At 35.8% G+C, this 24,675-nt stretch overlaps 1 protein-coding gene across 4 annotated transcripts in view; it reads left to right on the forward strand.

The window, feature by feature from the left end:
* The first annotated feature begins 739 nt into the window (after window positions 1-739).
* Window positions 740-24,675, forward strand: part of LOC105199583 (beta-1-syntrophin) — a 209,892-nt gene continuing 185,956 nt past the window's right edge. For 2 of the 4 annotated variants that reach the window (XM_039456743.1, XM_039456745.1), the window contains exons 1-2: window positions 743-2,699; window positions 15,895-16,573. In XM_039456743.1, coding sequence (XP_039312677.1) covers window positions 2,676-2,699; window positions 15,895-16,573 — 703 coding nt within the window. In that variant the 5' untranslated portion in view covers window positions 743-2,675. Of the gene's footprint in view, window positions 2,700-15,894; window positions 16,574-24,675 lie in introns of all 4 variants that reach the window. The other 2 variants (XM_039456744.1, XM_026139425.2) reach the window with 2 other exon arrangements.

Consider the following 24,675-nt stretch of genomic DNA (forward strand, 5'->3'; position numbering starts at 1 on the left):
AAGCAAAATATTATGGCAGATAAATACATTTTTTATATTCTTTATAAAAAATGTTGTTTCTCTTTTCTATATAGGACTTTGTATAAGTAGGTAGAAGAATTCAGACATTCCTATAAAGAAAGAGCTATAAAATAAATTGATAAACTAATAAAATATATTTTTATGTTAATATATTAAACAACAAAGTATACAAAATTAAAAGGAAAAGGGGGGGAAGGGTTTCTACGTTTTATACATTTCTTTTTGCACTTATTACCAAACAAGCAAAGTTAACGCGTGCAGTTTAATGTTAGATTCGACAATTTCAGATGCAATTGTGCAGGCACATTGATAAATGGATTATAAAAGTAAAAAAGAAACCGACGTCACATCCGCATCCAGCTGCAACAGGCACTATTGTTGAGATTGTTTAAAAAAATAATTTCGTTCGAAAGAGTTTTCGTCTCGTACGCCGATCGAGTTCGCGCGTTAGCGCGTTCGTTGATAAGGTAGAGCGCATCTTTGCATCTCTCGCGCAGAAAAAGAGAGGCGCGCCCGCCTCAGCCGCATCGCGCGCCGCCACGCGTCACTATCGAGCTACTATATTCTTGCTGGTCCTCTCATGATCACATGACGTCATCGTATGGCGCGCGCTTCTCCCATCGCGTTGCCTCGTGCCTCAATCCTCACCGCCTCACCGCCCTCACCGTTGCCCATCGCCACCTATATGGCAGCAGCGCCGGTAACGGGCAGGCAGGTTGTGGGTTGTGGCGAACGGTGGCTAGGCGAGGTGAGGAGACGAGCGGCGAGCAACGGCGACCAACTGCGTTGTATCTCAGACCTCAGTACGTTTGGTGCTGTCGCGGAGTGAGGTTAGGTGATATCGTGATTTTATGTGACTCGCGCTACCGATATGGTCGCTCCTCGCAAAGCGTCGTGCGTCTCGCATCGCGTCGGTTGTTTAAATCTTGACGGCGTTCGATTTTCAAACGCGAATTTTCGTAAATTTGCGGCGTGAAATTGATCGTGCATCGTAGTGCGTGTCTTTGAAATTTGGTTCGTCGTGTTACTCCGGCGAGACGCTTAAGTACAACGATCGATGCTCGCATCTTTGTATAAATCAATTGCACCGTGCTTTTGAAAAATCACTTGTTTTTTTTTCGACAAGTTGTTGGTGATTTCTAAAAATTGGTGACGAAATGCTCGAGGAATTGGCTGTCACACTTTGAAAAATTGATTGTGCCAATTGTGCGTGTCGGATTGATATAGAGTATGTTATTGTAAAAAACAAGTGGAGAGAGAGGGGGGGAGAGAAAGAGAGAGAGAGAGAGAGAGTTTGTCAAACTTGAAATTTGAGAGCCGAGGGAGTCTCTCTCTTCTAAAAAGGATTGCAAGTTTTATCCATACATTATTCATGTAAGTTGTAATTCGAACATATACACAAGTTGATCAACGTGAAGATTTAAATATTGAAAAGGTATCGAAACGATTCAGGACTTGGTTTGGAAAATCTTGAAAATTTACAAGTTGAAAGTTGATTTGAAAAGTTTGGCCATCGAAATAACTGAAAATTCAATAATCTCAGAGTTTAAAGAACAAATAAATTTGAATTTTAGTTGTGTATAAACGTATCAAGATTTAAAAGTGAAAATTTAACATCAGTTGCTAACCGAAAAGAGACACGGAGAAAGAGAAAGAGGATCTACAATTTTGACGAGTGAGAAACTCGACAATGCTCCAGAATGCGGCGAAACTTGGACATTAAAAATTTCTAAGTAGCAACTTGCCTTCAGACTCAAATAGTCAACTGTTGGACTATTCGAAGATCTCCAAGATGTGGCGCATTCCAAGGTTGTGAAATGATAATCAGCAAACCGTTCCAAAAGTCAAGGATCAAAAGTTTGATGTATGGAGATTTTAACATTTAGGAATTAAAAATTCAATATCGTGACAACAACCTTTATTCGAAAAACTATCTGTTCGGTAGAGCATTTAATCAAAAGTGGAGTATCTCGATGACATTCGACATCGATATGTTGTCATAGAAGGAGTTGGCTCTCGCGAGCGAAAGTGAACGCAAGCGGAGAAAGAGAGAGAGAGAGAGAGAGAGACGACTACAGCACGATTGAGAGTGAAACGCAAGAATAGGTTTCTGCGAAAAGTAGGTGTCCATTTGTGGATGAGACAACGACGAATCGACTGGTCCATATTCAGTATCCTGCAGATGGGTACTTTTCTCCGCTAACATTCGCGGACAGGTGACACTTGGTTATCTAAATTTTCGATGCATAGATTCAACTGTTGGTAGATGACGTCGATCTCTCGGAAAGACAGATAGGGTGATCGGGATAGGACTGATCGCCGAAGGAACGATAAAACATGTCGAGGCTGCTGAAAGGAGAGCCGACGGCCGGTTGTGTGATTGGCTCGTGCGCAGATAGAGGATCGTATTAGCTCAACTGACAGTGACGCATGTCGTAAGCCACGTGAGAGTGACGGAGGAACGACACGCTGGACGTCACGCAGGATCGGGATTCATTAAGAGAGAGAGAGTGAGAGAGTGAGGAGAAAAGATAGACTAATAGAGAAGAGAGAAAGAGATAGAATCAACTTTGAAAGAGAGAGAGAGGCAGAGAGAGAGAGAGAGAGAGGCAGAGAAGAAACGGGCGAGCCTCTTATTGTCTACCGGAAGTCATATGCCCATACACACGCGTAAAACGGTAAATAATTTATACATTTATATACTATATATCTAATCACGGAAAGCATATTTCCTAATAAAATGTGAAATATGTCGTAAATTATTCATTATTTATTAATTTTAATACTTTTCTATGCAAAATAAGAAATTATATAACTTCATTTAAACAAATTAAAGATAAGCTTGATCGTGGTAACGCCTCCTATTCGAAATCTAATATCATTAATTTCTTTCTTATTTTGACAGTTTTATAAACGTTACATTGAGAGGAATTTTATATCCAGTTTACGCAAAATATCTTGCATGTGGTATCGATTATTTATGTACGATTTGGATTTAACACCATCGCTAACAACTGAAAACTAAATTAAACATAAAATAAAAGTTTTTTAATGCGCCGGTAAAGCAGTGTAAGCTGAAGAGCGGCCAACAGTTTGTTTGATAGGAAAATATACAATAGTTTTGTTGGCGTGTGATAGACTTGGCGATGCATGAAATTGAATAAAAACGAATCAATGATGAGGCCGATCCGGCGGCCTAGAATCGTCATCAGTTCACGAAACATTCGGGTTCGGGTCACCTCACGTGAGTTTATGCAGACGATCGCACGTATCGCGCGAAGATGAAGATGAGAGGATCGAAAAGAGTGCAGGGTCGAATGACACTCTCGAGGGTAAAAAAGTATGGAGAGATTATTTGTGTGGCTTTAAATATGCCACCGGCTAAACGGTGCTAAAATGTACCGGATGGCGTGATTAAATTAAAGTGAAGACAAGCGCGTAAAACCAGTCGACATTTGCGACACTTGATTCGTTGTTCGCAGTTGAAATGTAGTAACGATAACGTTCGTCATCGAAAGGAATAATGCACGGTGTAATCAGGGCCGTCTTTTATATAATAGGGGCCCTACGGCCCAATTAAGGGGCCCTTTTTTTAAAACATTTTTAAAAGAAGAATTAACATTTTAATAAAATAAATATATTAATTATTAATTTTTGTTATTTCTAATATAAACATTGCATTAAAACTGAAAGAGAATGTACACATATTTGGCAGCCTTTTGCATCAAACATTTATTAGAGGCTTCTTTCTTGATTTTTGACGAGTAAAATCTTCAATTACTTCCTCAAAGTCCAACTTCATTAATATATCACTTTCGATACTCATAAATAATAAATAGTTTAACTTTTCGTGAGTCATAGAACTCCTAATCTCATTTTTTATTCGGCTTAGTTTGGAAAAAGCTATGTTATTATGCATATATTTTGTGATTATTCAGCTATTCAGTACATTTGCACATTTGCATCTTACACCATACCTTTCAACCAACTTTGAAATTGTTAATTGTTATGGCTAAGTAGAACGAAGTCAGGAAAAACTCCGAAGTCCATAGCGATTAGGCTGCATTTACATGAGTGCGTAAATGCGATATAGAAAATTACTAGATTTTGGAGATTACTAGATTCGATCCATGCGAATAAACGTCACATTATGAATGGCGCTTTAATTCTAAAATCCTTTCAACCAATGGGAATTCGATTTCGGAGAAATAGATTTCGGCTAAGACAATCTTATTGGCTGAAATAAACAAAGCATAAAAACTCTGTGTGATTCTCAAGCGGAGACATGCAGCGCAGCATGGCGCGCCGTGCGAAAACTTAAAATTCATATTAGCAATTATTTTTTATTTCATTATATTGGGAAATTTTTTTGTTTTGCTTTTACTTTCGGCTTAACAGTGGGGCCCTCTTTAACACGGGGCCCTGGGCCCGGGCCCATCGGGCCCATGCCTAAAGACGGCACTGGGTGTAGTGAAAAACACGCTACAAAAATCCAGTAGACGATTACATAAGAAAAAATATGGATGGATTATTATTTTTTTTTAATTATATTTTATCATTATTTAGTCACAAAAGTTTTCAAAAAAAGTAAACATTTAATTTTTTTCGCAAAAAGATATAGAGATATAAAGAACTTTATTCAATTTTTCAAAAACCTCCATTTCTATTTCTATGTTCAAGTTAGCTTTTTCTGGAATTAATAAACCCAATGGATTTGTATTAAGATACACAAAGAGCATTTACTCCCTTTTCTGTCTCGTTCCAATATAGTTTACAAAATAAACTGCTTAAATTGTAAAGCTTCGTTGGACAAATTAAAAAAACGGAATTGACGAGGAACATAAAAGTAATACCAAAAGAAGCGAAACACAAAATTCAATGATCATTGAATATCGTCTCAAGTTTGTTCATGAATTTGACATGGTCAGAGTAAAGAGACTAGATAAACAAGTCCATCTTAAAAAATGTTTAATATCGGAAATGATATTCTTTATATATATATATATAGGGGTGTATGCATAAGTTTTTTCCGGTTTCACTAAGAGATGGCGCCAGCGAAAAGTACGCAGCGTATTAATTTGACACATACGTCATTTTGTTCGTCTGACATAGAACTACAAACACACACAAGTTGAGTCCGCCAAAAGCTAGCGTCTTTGTTTTATTGTTCAGTGATCATGTCGAGTTTTGTGCCTGAAAAACAACATTTGCGGCACGCATTGCTTTTTTTATTTAATCAAAAGAAAAAGGCTGTTGAAAGTCATCATTTGCTGGTAGAAATATATGGTGAACACGCTCCATCGATTAGAACATGTGAGACATGGTTTCGACAATTTAAAAGTGGTGATTTCAATGTGAAAGACAGTGAGCGCTCTGATAGACCACAAAAATGCGAAGACGAGCAATTGCAGGAATTATTGGATGATGACCCAACTCAAACTCAACGGCAATTAGCAGAAGCATTACATGTATCACAAGAAACAATTAGCAGACGTTTACGAGTAATGGGAAAGATCAATAAACTTGGTAAATGGGTCCCACACAATTTGAATGAACGTCAAATGGAAAATCGCAAAGTCACTTGTGAAATGCTGCTTTAACGCCACGAAAGGAAATCATTTTTGTATCAAATTGTAACGGGTGACGAAAAATGGATTTATTTTGAAAACCCGAAGCGGAAAAAATCGCGGCTTTCACCTGGCGAAGCCAGTCCATCAACACCAAGGCCAAATCGCTTCGGCAAGAAGACCATGCTCTGTGTCTGATGGGACCAGAGCGGTATTGTGTATTCTGAACTCTTGAAGCCCGGCAAAACCGTTAATACACAACGCTATCGCCAACAAATGATTAATTTAAACCACGCATTAATCGAAAGACGACCGGAATGGGCCAGAAGACATGGCAAAATGATTTTGTTACACGACAATGCGCCGTCTCACACAGCAAAACCAATGAAAGACACCTTAAAATCTCTTGGATGGGACATCCTTCCGCACCCGCCGTACTCCCCAGACCTGGTGCCATCTGACTATCACCTCTTCGCATCAATGGGGCACGCGCTCGCAGAGCAGCACTTCAGCAATTTCGAAGAAGTTGGAAAATGGCTCGACAAATGGTTTGCCGCAAAAGACAAGCAATTTTTCTGGCATGGTATTCATAAATTACCTGAAAGATGGGCGAAATCTGTAGAAGCCGATGGCCAATATTTTGAATTAAAAAAAATTAATTTTCCTTGAAAATTACGTGTTTTTTTTTAACAAAAAACCGGAAAAAACTTATGCATACACTAAAGAGGATCCAGATCCAGGCTCGAAATGTCTTCGTTACTTTCAACACTTTGTTAATACAATTTATAATTTATATGGAAGTTGTTTTTTTTTTATGTTTGTATACTTTAATAATCGCGAAGACTCGCGTTGGCAATTATGGTTTATTTTTATCTGGAATTTATAGAAACTATATTCCTGTAGAGTTTAAACGGATGATGGTAAAGAAGTATAAAAAAAAAATGTAAAAAACGATTCTCTCAATATTTAAACGTTAGACGTTTGTTATTTTTATTATTACTTTTACAATTATTACTTTTGACCTTTGTGTGTGGTTAAAATATGCGCTGAAAATGCTACACGATAAAAGAGTGAAATTTACATAAACATGGAGTCTGAAAATTCTTTCTGCGTCGTAGCACACTGTTGAGACTACATTAACTGTGAACTATGAAAATCGAATATGGCAAGCGTAATAATAATACAGACTTGTTTAAATGTTTTTGGAGAATTTATTAATGTTGTTTATTCTCTCAAGTTGCATTTAAAGCGTTCTGTGATTATCCTGTACATACGTTGCTCATATAGATATGTGCTCATGCATCCTTTATATAGAAACATATTTAATTCTCTCACAGTTAGTTAGAAAAATGATTTTTCAGTTTATATTAGTATTTTATATCCGTAGTAAGCGTTAAACTCTCCTTGAGACTTGAGTAATTTTTTTTTCTCCCTTTCAAATTGAGTGCCAGATTCACGCTTAACAAGAGTGCCAATGTAATATTAGCTTATATTATGAAAAATAAATTCATTACGTTATAAATGAATAAGGAGATGCGTTCTTGGAAATTTTCTCTCCGTTTTCTTCGCGTATCATTATTATCTGAAATTTCATTGATTACATTAGCGAAGTAGGATGCATTGATGAAAAAATTGCACGGATATTAAAGAAATTCAGATATATTTATCTTTGAAGAATATAATTTATCTTTGCGAGATAGAGGTAAGATGCACGTACGGCAGTACGTATATGTACGGCACTGTCAAGCCCTTTGGAAAAACCAATAACCTCAGCGTGCGTCGGATACTATAGTAGTTTATGGCCACTGAGTGCGCGTGAGCGAAAGCAAGAGAAAGAACAAGACAGAAAAAGAGTAGATTGGGGATGTAACTGAAAATGCGAATGAAAGAAAGAGATGGAAGAAAAAAAGGAAGACGTGCTATCGTTTGAATCGAAATATTGCTTAACACTCGGGTTTATTTTTAGTGTACATCTATTGTAAAACGATCACCAAATGTTCAATATCATCATCTATGATGTAGCAGGATCGATTGATAAGTATATAAGCAAATAAAATAAATGAGTTTTTTATTTTATTGAATATGTTAAGGTATGTAAAGAAATATTTCACTGAGAAAAATTAGTGATTTTAATATATTACGGAAAATATATATCTTATTACATGTGATTTATTGACAGAGAGAAGAAGGGGAAATGCAAAAAGAATTTCTAAAATAGCCATGTTACATAATTATAGCTTGCTCATAAGTCCGATTTAATTACGCAATAACAATTGTAGGTGAACAGAACAGAAACAATTTTCATAAATTATTTTATATGAACGTTACACATATTTTAAATATTTACTTTTTATCGGAATCAGTGTTATTTACTGAAAGACAAGCAATGAATAGCCTGATTTCAGTGTTATACTTAATTATATCAATCAGTGTTACTACATGTACTGTGTATCAACGATAATAAATACATTGATTTTGAACAGTGAGAGTACCTCCTCTCTTAATCGGCATCACTAAAAAAAAAAAAAAAACAGTGAGTAATCACAGTTATAAATATAATACTGCAAATCGGTAAGATTACACTGATTCAGATTTAGAGAGAGTAGCTGTTAGCCATTTTTTAATTGACAAATTATTAGAATTCTCTGACGCAAATAGACTTTGCAAGACGAACAAATATAGAATTAAAAAGAGTTGTTGAGAAGAGGCATCTAATTGAATTAGATTGTTATTCTCTAACTCTGAATCAATAAAATCTTACTGATTTGCAGTACTACATTTATAATACTATGATTAGTAATTATTCCCTGTCTTTCTCTCAGTGAATAATACGCTGTTTTCGAGAGCACTTAATATTGAAAATGGAAAGCTTTCTTTTTGCGAGCAAGGAGAATAAAGGGCGAATAAACGAATAATGAAAGTTTTTTTAAATATAATTTTTAAATGACATCTAGTTTGATTAATAACAAATCTGAATAACTAAAAGACTTGTATTTTTCAGGTCTTCATTTTGGCGTTGCCATTTATTTCCGTATAATGCATGCACGTAATGCATTTTCCGATTACTCAGCATTGAGTCGAAATTTCTCAAACCTTCTGTTCTATTCTCTTTTCTCTACCATCACGCTCTTTCCACACGCATGGGCACGCAGTTGGCCGCATTCGTATACGTATATCGACTGAAACGACCAAGCGACGTCTGTTTCCGCATTTTAATACTTTGCGCGAATCAATTTGGTTAAAATGGTGCTGTGCCCACTGCTCGGTACGCAACGCTTTTTACATTTTTATTCGTACTGTTAAAAGCCTATTTACATGTTATATTGCCAAATGTTTTGTCAACGGCTTTTAGGATGGATTACGTTAGTGCAAATACTTAATTATTTGCTAAAATATGTCAAAAATTTATTCAATGTTTAAAAGTTTACACCTTAAAATTTTCGTTTTAGATTCTTTTTAAGAAAAATTAAAATCTTTGGATATTTAAGATAGTAAAATGTTTGGCTTTAAGTTTTTACATTGATCTCTAAAATTTTGTGTTTACACTTAGACCTGTTTTGTGAACACTTAAAACACTATAATAAATAAATAAATATATATATATATATATATATATATATATATATATATATATATATATAATTGAGTAAATAAGTTAGAAAGTATTACATCTTGAAAGCGATAAACTGAAGCGAAATAAGTTTCGACTTAAAGTACATTTTGGTGGTTTATTTCGATATAATTTTTCGAAATATAGTTTTTGAAATGTAGCAACCTGTAAATAATTCTTTTCCCATTTTGTAATCTAACAAAATTTGATCTTTATTTTGTCACGGTTATAAATAGTTATTCTCGTGTATTTTTGTCTGCTGCACACAAATCTGCTGTTCAAATTTGATTATCACGTTGCAATTTTAAGAATAGCGATGATTTTGAAGGTTTATCATGTTTAGCCTTTTTGATGCAATTTTACTCTAAATTGCGACGTAAATAGCCAAATTTTGACAGCAGATTCATGTGCAATAAACAAAAATACATCGAAAATGACTATTCAAATAATTGGTTGGCATACTAGTATATATATAATGTCTGTTAAGTTAGCACCCCACCACAAAAAACCGAAACGCCACCCATGCCAAAATTAAGTGCTTTTTATGTGCTAATTATGTACCCAATTTGAAATTTTTGTGCTCGAGCGGTTTAGCAGGAAAATGAGATTGAAGGTGGGGGTGCCAGCTTAATGTTAAGCCAGCACCAACTCCTATAAATAATTAATAAAATAAAAAAATAAATACACTAGAATTAAGTGCTTTTTATGTGCTTTTCAACGATATATAAATAAATGTTCGTACTCAATCTCTTCGACCAGAAAATCGTTCAGAAAGTACAAATACACACTAATGGAACAAGAGTAAAGTACCAGAAAAAAAACAATTCTGAAATCGATTATAGGCTTAAAATATTCTCCTATTTATGTGCTTTTAAAATATGCAAGACAAGATTTTTGTGCTCAACCCCTTGATCGAAAAACCGATCCTGAAGTGAGCACCCCACCGTTCACCTACAAGAGTAAACTACCAGAATTTACTGATTTACCTATAAGTATATAATTAATACTTAAAACGTCTAAATTAAATACCGCATATATGCAAAATTTAAACAAAAAAAATCTAGATCGTAAGCTTAATACAATGTCTGCATTTCCACTGAAACTTTACTCTTGTACCGGAATGATAGGGTGCGCACTTCAGGGTCGGTTTTTCGATGAAGGGGTTGAGCACAAAAATCTTGTCTTGCATATTGCGAAAGCACATAAATAGAAGAATATTTTAAGCCTACAACCAATTTCAGAATTGCTTTCTTTCTGGTAGTTTACTCTTGTAGCTGAACTGTGGGGTGCTCACTTCAGGGTCGGTTTTTCGATCAAGGGGTTGAGCACAAAAATCTTGTCTTGCATATTTTAAAAGCACATAAATAGGAGAATATTTTAAGCCTATAATCGATTTCAGAATTGTTTTTTTTCTGGTACTTTTCTGGTACTCTTGTTCCATTAGTGTGTATTTGTACTTTCTGAACGATTTTCTGGTCGAAGAGATTGAGTACGAACATTTATTTATATATCGTTGAAAAGCACATAAAAAGCACTTAATTCTAGTGTATTTATTTTTTTATTTTATTAATTATTTATATGAGTGGGTGCTGGCTTAACGTTAAGCTGGCATCCCCACCTTCAATCTCATTTTCCTGCTAAACCGCTCGAGCACAAAAATTTCAAATTGGGTACATAATTAGCACATAAAAGCACTTAATTTTGGCATAGGTGGCGTTTCGGTTTTTTGTGGTGGAGGTGCTAACTTAACAGACATATATATATACATTTATTTATACTGTAACCATATATTATTCCAATTAAGCTTCAAAGTATACGGAAGTATCAAGTATATATAATCTTTCATAGTTAGTAAAATATCTTTATCTTCGTGATATTGAAGCCGTGTAGTGATACGCGATACTTTTCAAAGTTTGAATCAGTAATAACAAAAGAGTCTGTAATTCAATATCTATTATTATCGAAAAATATAAGACGCATGCAAGGCTTTAAGGATAACAAGAAGAAAATTTCTATGCATTCTATTGATGTTTCTGTATTTTTTTCTTGGCAAATAAGTGTAAAAGATAGCAGATTTAAGGAGTAAAGATCCTACTAGGAAGAATGGGAGCCTTAAAGATTTAAGGACCAACGATAAAACTGGACCTTTCGGAATATGAGAATGCCCGATACATTTACTTTAAAGTTGTAGATTTTTATTTATATTTTTAAATGACTCTTGCTGTGTGCAATCTTTGCTTCATTAAAGTAATTAGTAAATTGCTTCTGTCTGTATATTACGAATTTGTAATCGTAAAAGATGTCAGATGTTAATTGGAATAGAAGCATGTAACATCATCTATACATAAATATGAAGATATTTTGCGCATTTTCACGTAAGCGACACGAAGACGGAACTAGCGCAGGGGACTAATTCCCAGAGACAAACGCTTTAATTATAACCTTGCCACATATCTACGTGTTGTCATATTACCGTATTAAACGCGGTCGTGTCGTTTATCATATCCAGTGCCGCTATTCCATTACTTTTGCGTAGATCTATGTCCAGGAAGCTGTAGAGACTTTTCGGGAATACTCATTTGCCAAAAATATTACTTTGTGCACAAATAATAAATGATATAATTCATCTTTCATCGGATTTTGTAAGAGTGGATTTTAAAGACTTAGTAAAATTGACTGTTTCTTTACGTTGGATAAACAAATGACGTTATTTTTTTTCGTTAAACGTTAAACAGGCTACTTTAGATATCCTCAAAATTCGATCAAATTCTGAACTTTATAATCATGAATTCTTGATTTCATTTGTTTTGCAGATTTCTTGCAGTTTCCTTGTTTTACGAACTAATGATCTCTAACCAAACATTCTCCTCGAACTGGATTCATTAAAACTTTCAGAATTAATTAAAAACAAAGTGTATGGGCTGCGAATTAGTTAAAAACTATTACATATACGTACATACATACATACATCATATACAAATATATGAACATATTTGTGTATAAATATATATATATATACACACACACACACACACACACACACACACACACACACACACACACACACACACACACACACATATACATATACACATATATATTTTAAGCGCACGCAATTTTCTTCTAATTATTTGCTTTCCGTTACGTCCATATACCATTTTACGCGAGCAGTAGTAACGCTATTGTTGCGGCGCGATACTGGATTGATGGAAATAATGGTGTAGGAGGAAAACAAAGAGAGCTCGGCCACGTCACTGTCGACCGCTATCAATTATTTTCAAATTACGAATTTCGCCAGCATATAGTACAATTGATTTATTCACGTCGTCGAGTACCGGGGCGCCATTTATTCGCGACGCACTATAGCGTTTATTTCATATGTTGCCATTTTTCTCGAGATTTTTATTGAAAATCAAATGAGGCAGAAGATAAATAAAGATTTCCTAAATGTCTTTTTTTTTACTTGAAGAGTAAAAGTGTATGTCTCTAGTGCTATCAACCGTATATAGGAGAGACCGAGGTTGGAAGTCACATTTTTTTTCTTTTGCATTTTTAGTGCCCATGTTCTTAGTTTAGCAATAATATTTATATATTCATGGAAAGTGTATTTATTTTAGTTTAAAAAGAAATAAAGATTTTTACTGTAACATTATCGATTGAGAAAATATTATAATTTTTGTGAAAAGAAAGAAGTGTGACTTCTAACCGTGTCAGGGATGGTTGTCACAGTATCTGGGGTAGGTAGTCACATAGTCAATTAAGAGGAGAATATAAAAATAACACTTCCTTAAATCATATAAGTATTTTTATTAAACATAAAATGTTGTACATAATTAATTGTATCAAAGAATAAAACAAAAAATTTCTTATTTATAATAAAATAAAAATAAAGTAACTAAAATTCGCTTTAAACGAATAATTCCTATTCAACGAACTTAAAATTCTAGTAACGAAAATAACATGAATATAATCATAGTAAGTCACTAATCTTTTTGAACGCAATATTTTTCAATTAAAAATACTTGACTTCACTAATTATATTTAGTCAGTCTAAAAAATCAGTCTGAATATTCCGAATTACAGTTTTGGCAAATGTAATTTGATAGACCAAGTGTACATGCTTCGTGAGCCCATAACTTGCAATCCTGACACTGAATCCAGACTTCCCTAGACTTGCTAGCAGAATATGGAGACAAGCAGACCAAGCAAAATTCTTCAACGTCTTTCTCGTCTTCGTCGTTGTCATCTGCTTTCTTTTTAATTTTCTTTCCTACAGAAACCTTTTTCTTTTCCTTATTCTCACTCAACACATGTTTCGATACCTTCTTCTTCTTCCCTTCTTGTTCCTTTTTTTCTGTTCTAAATAGGTCTTCTCCGGTGTATCTGTTAGAATTGCTGATTTATATTTCCTTTTATCAGCTCGCTGCGACTTGCGCGGAGGAGCTTTTGGTAGAGGTTTTAAAACTTGCGGCGATATTATCAGAGAACTTCTTAAACCACTTGGACCAGGATTAGTGATCGCCGTAGGTTCCTTTGTAGCTTGATAGCTCCGGCATTGGGCAGCTTGTCAAATCTCGTGGTGTCATTGCACGAACATTAAGGCCGGAGTTATCATTTTGAGTCAATACAGGGTCATCAAGGCCAGAAGTATCATATGGAGTCTTTGCAGATTCATTAGGGCCAGTGTTATGATCTTCAAGCATTATACGACAATTAAGGTCAGAGTTATCGTTTTGATTTTCTGCAACATTGTGTACAATTTCGTCATCAGAAACCATAATTAGTGGTCTATCTGTGACAGACGATGGCATGAAATCGTGCTCTTGAAATATGTCCCGATTAAATGGACTAATCCCACAGATTTTAAACCCTGTAAGAATATTGGATGGAGTTGCTGCCAAAGGAAAAGCCTGCGTAATTATTCCTGGTATATCGTATATTGTCATTTGTTGTCCTGGATGATTTATCATCCATTGATCCATTGCGTTGTTAACGTATTTTTTTAAAGATCCATAAACCGACCTGTCCAACGGTTGCAGGCGGTGAGTACAGTGTGGTGGGAAGGATAGCATTATTATACCATTTTCCTTTGCAAAGTTTAGTCCTTCAATGGATAGGTGAGAACTGTGATTGTCTAACAGCAAGAGACATAATTTTTCCTTAGTTGATTTCACGTGGTTATGAAAATGTTTCAAGAAAGCGACAAATAGCTCTTCTGTCATCCAACCCGAAGGATTACTTCCTTCTTTGCAGCCGACTGGCCCATCTCTAATAAAATAGTCTTTGAAATGCACCCGCGGATAAACGAAAAATGGTGGAACTGAATTACCACCTCCCGAAACAGCAGCAGCTAAGGTGACTAATGTACCTCTCTCGGCTGAAGTAATAGCACCAACTTGTTTAAATCCTTTTCTAGCAACAACTTTATTCGGTTTTTGCACCGTAGTCACCCCAGTTTCATCCATGTTCCCTATGTCGTGTAATTGAAAATTATATTTTTTAATTACTGATTCAAGGTTATCAAAAAAACTTCTGACGTTATGTTGGTTAAAACTGGTGGCTCGAGCCAAACTGGTGGCTTCAGGTGTTCTAATGGAGAGAGAAAGGTGTCTCTTCATAAAAGACGTAAACCAATCGGAGCCAGTTAGCTTGTTCGATTCCCAAGACTTTGGAACTTTCAAATTATTAGAAATAGCAAGCTCGAACGCTATTTTCCGAATATCCTTGGCAGACAATCCGAAATAAATACTTGAAGCGAGAAGTATGTATTTTTCCAATTCTTCTTCCTGTTCATCGGTAAAAATCTGTCGATTCCTTTGATAACCTATTTTTGTGGATAATGTTGATACGGTTGTGTTGCTTATCTCTTCGGTAGTAAATTTTTTACAATACCTTGTTAAAGAGTGATAATTAATGTTAAAATCCTTCGCGATAGACCTTATAGATAGTGGTTTTTCACTTCTCTAGCAGCACGCAGCATCAATGCTGGTGAAACAAGCCCTCGAGAAGACTTTCTCTTATAATGCCGTGGCATTTTTATGACTAGCTCTGAAACAAACAAACAATTATGTAGTAAAATTCCAAAAAATCAACAAAAAAAGCAACACGCGTGCATGGTGTGGGTTGCCACATGTGACAACCAGTCTCCGTCAATCTGAGACAACCTGCCCCAAAACACGTTGTAGAATATAACCTCCCAAAATAAGTTTAAATAAATGTTTATTTGAAAAACCATATAACGATATCATGAAACACATATTTAGCATCATAAATACACGAAAAGGTATATTACTATGCAAAATTTAAGTATACTTACAAGACTCGACACAGATGCACAAAAAATTACTTTTACTGTGTGAAGAAAACAAACGCACGTGTCTCCGTTACGGTATTCCAGAGCAGTCTGAAGCGTAGTAGGGAAGGAGATGTTGCTATCGCGATCCTTCGACGTCAGTCAATAAACGCATTCGATTGTTTAGTTTTTTGTTATGGCCGCTGTGACAACCTACCTACCCGTGAGACAACCATACCCGGTCTCCCCTACTCGTATAAATTAAGTTATTCATTTTCATCTTCACTTGTAACTCGCGATTATGACACGCCTTTTCGGTTGTTTATTTATAAAAAAAACAAATGTTTTACTTATTTTTTAATAAAAGAAAAAGTAATGTGTGTGCCATTATTGATATGTTGCAGCGTAGAGCTTGCGAAGAAATCGAAATGGTGGAGTTGTGTGGTAGCGGGCAAGCTTCTTCGGCCATGGGAGTAATGGGCATCGGTTCGATGGTGACCGCGGCGACGTCGTCATCCTCTTCGTCGACTACCACGACTACAGGCGCCTCATCCTCAGGCACATCGGGACGTGCCGGTATTCTCGAAACGCAAGTGCGCGGTCAGTGGTATCGCGTATTCGTCTCTTTGGAAGACGATTATCTCAGCATTTCTCTCGATGAGAGTTGCGAGACTGCCGCCGCTGCCGCCGCCGCCGCCGCCGCCGCCGCCGCCGCTGCTGCCGCCGCCACCGCTGTCACCACCACCACCGGTAACAACGCCCTGAACAACGGCAACATCAACAATAACAATGTGGACAGTTTAAACGATCCAGATGTGCCCGATTCGGTAGCCAATCAAAAGCGCATTGTCCGTGTGGTGAAAAGTGACAACAATGGCTTGGGAATTTCGATAAAGGGCGGCAAGGAGAACAAAATGCCTATTCTCATCTCCAAGATCTTTAAGGGCATGGCGGCGGACGCTACCGAGCAACTGTACGTCGGCGACGCCATTTTGGCGGTAAACGGCGAGGATCTACGCGAAGCGACGCACGACGAGGCGGTGAAGGCGCTCAAGAGAGCTGGCAAGATCGTCGAACTAGAAGGTAAGCTGTTTAGATAATTTGTTAGCTGTTCCTTTCGTTATTTCTTAAATAAAAGCAGAGTGTATGTGTATAACACATATACGGATACGTGCTCTGTGCCGGATCGGAATTGTTGGAAAGCACTGTCCTCATCACTTGAGAATATGGCATTGTTATCTATATTACACGGACAACGTGCAGTTTGCATCATATGGTAACTACATTATACGGGAAACATGCGATATACCAATTTCACTCGTGACGCATTGTTCCTCGACAACTTTGCGCACAAGTTTCTCATGGATCCGTTTCTCGGAAGATAGATGTACCGAGCGACACAAAACATTCTTGACATATGCAGCATTAAATTCCGCGTCTTTATTCGCGCTCTATTTGTGTCGTTTGTCATCCCTCGAGTATACTTAGGAAAGGGTTAGAGAAAAACAAGAAAGAATACATTTGTAGTAGCGCTAGCTAGTAAGGCTTTTAGTTGGATTGGTGCGTCGTGTCGCGTCGCGTCGCGTCACCCGCGCCGGGCCACCGCGGTATGCAGTCTGTTGGAAAAAGAGAGTCGATTATGTGTTTTATACGTGGTAGATCACTATTCTATGTTTGTGTGTGTGTTTTTTTTACACCGGAAATCGAGATATCTCAAGGTGCATCGAGAGGGTTGCCGTTTCAAAAATATACATTAAATATTTTTTATTAAAAGTTTTATGTGTCCCGAAAAAACCACTTACAAGGTGCAGCAAATAATGAAGCGCGTTTTCAATCCGTCGCGTCGCGCGTCGACTGATTCTCGAGTCTCTTCTATGAAGAAGCACTTTTCGCCCCCAATTTTACATGAAATATCTAACGAGAAATACTTGGCTTACTTTATAAAATTATTTGTGTTGATGTAGCAACACCGATAGGTCAGGCACGTTAAAACTTTACCGTTATGAATTAATTAACAAACAAAATGTCTAATTCTACAAATTCGTAAGAACTTGTAGTGTTTAGAAATCATGGAAAATTTCGACAGAGTAAATTTATGCAGCAAATAATTTTTTGCAATTATACTGATCATTGAAGAATTGCATATACAAATTTTGGAATTTGATTGACAACTAAAAAATGACAAAGAAGATTTTTGCATACGTTTTACTCACTAATCAAATTCTTATTAAATTTTATTAAAATAAAAACAGACTTTGATAGAGACGACAGAATAAGCAAAGTTTATAATGAAATAGAAATAGTGTCAAGTGTTTGGTTGAATACATGTTCCGAGCTATAAGTTGTGGCGACTAAATAGGAAGCTACAGGACTTTTGTGTGATTACAAAATATTCCTAGTGTGTTAAGCGTGAAAGTCGTGGTGATGCTCTTACGATACGATCCTCGCAAGGTACAATGGCCAACTTTGCGTGACTTTTCCGCAATGATTATCTATTCGCTGTTCGATAATCTCAGTGTCGGATCTGGGAAATTCTGTCTGTGAAATATCGCATGTCCTTGATTAGGGTTCATCGTGAACGAATCGCTTAAGCACGCGCGTACGTTACATTTGCGTAATGGTCGCGCACACGAGAAAATTACGCGCGACGTGTTACGTGAGATAAAACGATGCGTCTGTATTTTAAATATCAACTACTGCAACACAGATACACTTTTTTATAACACATTTTTTATTTGTATTAACAAATGACGTGTATAACGCGTTATGACCGCGTGAAAGAGCGAGCGAGAATTTATTGTTGGTGAGGTAACATTTCTGTATAACGATTTTTTTATAAAATCCAGCTAAATATTCACTCTAAAAATTTCCCTGATACGAAAAATTCATTACAATTTTTGACTACAATTTTCAAAACGATTCAAGTTAATCCTAATCTAAATTTAAATACCGCTAAATGTTTTACGATCAGCATTGTTAAATAAAATACAAGAAAAAGTTATCGAGAGATCGGTTTTAATGAAACTAAGAATATGAATATAAGGTTATATTCTACGAAAATATTTTACAAACTATCGACACAAAGGCAAAGGGTCCTGCGATATAAACGTGGCAGCAAGCGTTTATTCTGTTTACTTTATGATTTTTTTCAAAAATTATTTACTTTATGACTTTCTTCTACAAATTATAATATATATGCAACGTAAAAGATATATCAGCTAAAATGTAGCGTCTCTCATTTTCCGCTGCTCGGTATCCCAAAACTGCATCTCAACTTTTTTTTAGCATAAACTCTTCAATACAAGTGTGTGTGTGTGTGTGTGTGTGTGTGTGTGTGTAATAAATAAAAATTTTGTTTACCAATTTGGCTCTTAATAACTAATGTTAATTATTCTGCGTTTTTTAAATTAATTTGTCATTGAAAAAATCTTTTTTCTTTGTTATAATTAATAATATAATTTTATAATTTTTACAAGAGAAAGATGAAAATCCTCACTTTGTTATTTTATATGTATATGTATAAATGATTGAATTTTATTTAGAATTTGGTCATCAACTTGATAAATAAAATTTATGGTAAGAAATTCCAATATTCACTGAATTTATTCTCTTTTTAATTAAGAAAAGTAATCTATCCCTCCTCGCTAAGATCGCATAATGACTCGTACGCGAACTTTAGGTTTGACATTCCCGATTAATGTTGCAAGAATATAGAGATCGATTTTAACAATATTTTAATAATGTGCAACTTTACATACATGTATAAAATATGTATAATAGTAATTTATATACACACCCCGGCCGAAAATTCTAGTAGCCGCGTGATGTTGATTAACAAAAGTCATCTAATTACTTGTTGCTAGGAATTAATTAGCAATGGGTGCACATTAGAGAACGCTCGTTTTGCAGCCAGTGCTGATAATTAGCTCACCTCCTCGTCATTAATTGCACAGCAAACAAACAGCAATTTCACGCAACAATGGATCGGAGTCGATTGTAGTTGTCGAAAAAGTGATTATGGAATGATTATGTAATGTGTAATGACAGTATATTCGCAATTGTTTAAAACTTTGATAAAGCGTTTGTAGGAAGTTTGTGTATGTGTGTGAATTAACACATTACAGCGGCAAAGCTCAATACAACAAATCAATTTCTCTACATGATTTATATAGAATAGGATTTATAGGATTTTAATTTTTACAACATATTTCGTATATAATAGAATGTATAATTTATATCAATGCAAAAACAATATAAATAAGGCTAATTTGAGTTAAAACTTTGATACTTTTATTACATTAGGTTAATAATTGTTATATCTGCACAATTAAATCTTTGAAATGTTTTGATTATTCATTTTAGCGTCATTTTCAACTGTGTAATTATTCTTTTGAAAAAATTATTTATTGAATAGATTTATAATATTATCATTTTATTAAAAAAAAAGAAAAAAAGAAAAGAAAAAAAATTGTGCAAGCTACAAAGTTAAAGGCAGAAAAAGTCGTGTACGCTCTCGTATCTTAGTTTATTAGGTTTTCGTCAAGAACTGGCATAACTTATTATTAGATAAGAAAGTTATACTAACTGTGTCATTTGGCATATGGAGATCGGTAAAATTGCGTTAAGAAGGGAATGAATGAAAGAAGACGATGATCTCTGCGGAGGAAGATTTATATATACAGTACAGTTTTTGAGTTTCGATACACTCGTGTATGTCCTGCGGATATACTTTGAAAACTGAATGTTGACGATTAACGTCGAAATTATCGGAATCAGGATTTCAAGGCCGTCTGTCGCGTTTACGCGATTCCTCCGCATCTTATCGCTACCGCATTGACGGAGAGAGCTCGAAGGAGAGCAGCCGCGATGCGACACTACGACTTCCGTCAAAGTTGGGTCAAAGGCGTCCTTTGGAGCATCCTTTCGTTGGCATCTCGCGACTGTCGACGAGAAAATTACAGGCGAGATACACTCACGCGCGACGGAAACCGTAGCGAGAGGAAGGAAGGAAGGAAGGAAGGAAGAGACGAGACGAAGAAAGCGGACGAGCGAGCGCGAGGCGCGCGCGATGCCGTCGTCGTTCCTCATGCGGATACGCCGTAAATCATGACGAAGTACCGTAAAGGACGAAATGAAAGGCATGCGAGACACTGTGGAACGATATATAAGACTCGCGAGGACGAGAGAACGCGCAGCTCCTGCCTTATATCCGAGTCAGTATAGCGTGTCAGTATAGCGAGTGTTGTACTCGAGCCTCTCTAAAGATAAGTGCAAGTCGCAACTCCGAAAACTGACCTACGTTTCGCATTTCAACCTAATTTTTCACGGCCACGCCGTGCATTTGCATTTCTAACTTTCTAATTCGACGTTAGGACATTACGTATTGGACTCGCGCGCGCGTCCTTTATATTTATTAAATAATGACTGAGCTGATTGCTGAATAAAAGTACAAGTGATTTTCAATTGCAGAATTAAATTGCAAATTAAAAGGCAGTTCTCAATTAACTCGCGGAAATTACATTAGGTAGCCGAAATTAGATACAAAACTTATCGAACGCCGCGTTTCGTAGTCGAGCGAATAACGTGACGCGACGACAGTGACCTATGGCGAAGCTATGGTATACAGGCGAGACACGAATCGCTCCTATCGTGCGTAATTGCAGTTATACGGCTACAATTGTAATACATAATAATGACCGATGTTCAACCGGAAGATATCGCGTTTTTGTAATTACCATCGCGGAATCGCACGTTCGCTATTAAATGCAAAGTAACTTGGCTAACGATGGCGGTGAACCTCGCGTACTCGGTAATTTTGTTAGATTGAAAATTGATTTATGTATAAATTATGTATAAATGGAAATAATGAAATAAACTTGAAATGCTTTCGCAATAATAATCTGCAAACGTTAGTAACGTGAATGAGAAATACCTTCTTTTTTTTGTCCAAACAAGAAATACTTTCACGATGTCAATTTTCCATGTACTACTGATTTATGAAGTTAGTAGCTTGGCGTAAAATTGAATCGGTGAATTGAATAAGTAAGATGTAATATGCAGAGGACACACATGTGTTTCATGAAAAATTCATTAGTAGATTAAAGATTTCAGTCTTTTTGCAAATTCTTAAAACTGTCTATGATTCTCAAAAATCATAAGCTCTTGGAAGCCTGTGAAACGTTTGATTCATCTGTTTATTGTGCAACTTGACACAACTCAACCGACTGCGTTGTTCGCATTTAATTCGCAAATAAAGATTTGCAGAATAAAAAGTATTTTACAATATTCAAATCATTCAAGATGATGTATTAAAAAAGAAGATTTTGCTATTTTATTCTCTCTCTCTCGCTCTCTCTTTTGTATTATGCCATGTGTGATATTATGCTAGTACTTGATTTGCACGTACTACATGTATTACTCGTATCAACAAATTTATATAAAAGTTTGACATGGAATATAAAAAAGTTTATATTCTACTGCGTTATTTTCAATCATCTTACGCAAGGAATTGTAATAATTTCAAATTTCATACACATATGTAGTCTTTATTTCGTGCAGTGACTATTGACTCGATGGCCATCATTGACGCAGCGCGAGTCAGAGTAGTACGAGTCTGCGTCACGATACATGATATATTATCGGAGATTCTCTATCTCCGCAATGTAGTGCAATGGACTGTGTCACTTGTAGCCTCTTGCAGCCACGCTCTTCCACGAATGGTACTAGCGTAAAACTTATAAATTCATTGCGTAAAATAACACTACAATAATTATATATTAAATATATTATTATAATAATACTTGACACATGCGACAGCTATTTTATTTCTAATTTATATGCAGAATTTTGATTAAATCTCTTTGTAATTTGTAACAAAATACAAGAAAAATCTCTCCTTGAGGAAATTTTATTGGATGCCATTTTTCAAATTAATCTAAATTAAGATCCATTATGCTTATTTTAATTCTATACACGAGTTAACGTTGTGTATGAGTAGGTAGTTCAAAATTTTATCGATTATATTTTCATATTTATTACAGAAGAAATTATTTTGATATAAATATTTCATATCGTATAAACATGTTTAGGTATTTTATTTTTTAAATGCGTAAAATAAAAATGGGTGTTAGTGCCACAGTTGATTTGGCTGTTATTAACTTGTGAGTCTTATTACAAATTTTTTTTTTTCCACAAAGTAGTTTATGTGTAGTATATGCAAATCTAAAGTTTAAACACACAGATGATTTATCATAATCTTCCCTGCCTGCAGAAAGCGCACAAAAAGATACAATTACATATGTAAAAATAGCAAAAGTTTGCCATCGATGTTTCGGGTTAATGGTCATGTGATTAATGCCGACCACAGATATAGAGGGAACACCTAATTAATCAGCATCAGTAATCCGGCGCGCGGTGCAGCGGGGTGCGGCGGGGTGCGGCGGGGCGCGGCGCGGCGCGGCGTCTCAAAAGCAGTGAAACGCAGTGCAGAATCGCAGACGATTTTCCAACAGCGATCCGCGATTCCATTGTGTCTGGGCATCGAATTATCCCGTGCGCCTGATAACCGCACGACACACAATGGCGGGGGGAACAAAGAGCGTTCGGCTGCGGCGCGATCGACCAACTAAGCGACGCCGACATCCAAAAGAAACGATTCTCGCCGTAATGAGCTGCCCTATTCATTACTTAAATGTTTTACTTTGCACTTTGTGTGTATGGTATACGTGTCTGCGAATACTTATTTATCGAACATAGGTACACTGCAACTATCACGGGATGATTGTTCAAGTTTCACTTTAGCTGCGCACATTTTTACATTTTATTTTAAAAGTTGTATTACGTTTGAAACATTTTTAGCGGAATTTTTCTGAATGCATTAAAATATCGATAAGTAGCGGCGATATTGAAACGGCTATCGTAATCTTGAGACACACGAGGGGAGCGAGGGAGAAGCGACAATGATAGAATAATATCGATAATAGTTGGTAAGTAGTCGCATAGATTACGTTGATACGAGTAGAGCGATTGAGAAAGAGCGAGGGGCTCTCTAAAGGGGCTCTCGGTGATCCGTCAAACGATCATTTCAGTTGTTGTATGTTGCATACGCTGCGCTCGTGTCGCGATATCAATATTCATCAGAGTGCGAAAAGCCGCTTTTAATATTCATATCCCCTGACTGCGTCTCAACGGGGAAAGTAAAGCGATCGCGGTTGGTAGCACGATTAGATGGATGTTTGCGGTCACTCAAAGGAACAGCGATGACCGAAGATGGAAGTTTACATTTTTTTCGTCACAGCTATACCATATAAAGCTGTAGTATAAGATAAGGATAATCGAAAGAGTTGAAAAACAATAATTTTCTTATTGAAATGCACATAACAACAAAACGTTGTTATGTCAAAAAGCCGATTTATTAGTACCTTTAAATGTTATTTTAATTTTTCACAAAAAAGTTATGGATAGTACCGAATACGAATTGATGCAAATGTATTTGTGTTTATAATATAAGAGCATTCAGTGAAATACAAATCGAGTTTAATGTGAATTTACATAACTGTTGGAGTTTTTTGGTCATATGTACATTAGTCGACAAAACTGAAATAGTAATTACATAACTGATTGCGAATCTCTTGCTTCTTTCATCTGTTGACGAGTAAATTATTCTAAACAAATAATTACCGACAAAGTTCTCGATTTACGTAATATTTATATAAATATAGAGATGTAGATTTTTCTTTTTTTCTCACCAATTTGTTTGGATGTTTTTAATATACATTAATTGCATTCGCATTTCAATTCACATCAATGATCGAAAAGAAAATAAAAAATTGTATTTCTGAATTCAAAATTTTAAATTGTAATATCATAAATCAATTACAAATAGCAAGTAAAGTTTATAAAAAATTCGATTATGATGTATTACACATATGCAATATGATTAATAATTATTTCTTGGTCTTGATTTGCACATAGTGACTTTTTAATCCTCAAGTGTCGTATTTAAGTTTTTATACGTCTGACCAATTTCTTCCTCTTAATATACAAGAGTAGAAATTTCTCTTTTTGTCTGCAGTACAAAAAGTGTAGATAAAAAAAAAGGAACAGCAGCGTAATGTCAGAGGATTTCGAATCTTGGTTAATTTTGAGGCGCCTAACTTGCAACACGTGTTTGTCGTGTGCAAATT

The sequence above is a fragment of the Solenopsis invicta genome, chromosome 13 (genome assembly GCF_016802725.1).
Source record: "Solenopsis invicta isolate M01_SB chromosome 13, UNIL_Sinv_3.0, whole genome shotgun sequence".
Taxonomy (NCBI): Eukaryota; Metazoa; Arthropoda; class Insecta; order Hymenoptera; family Formicidae; genus Solenopsis; species Solenopsis invicta.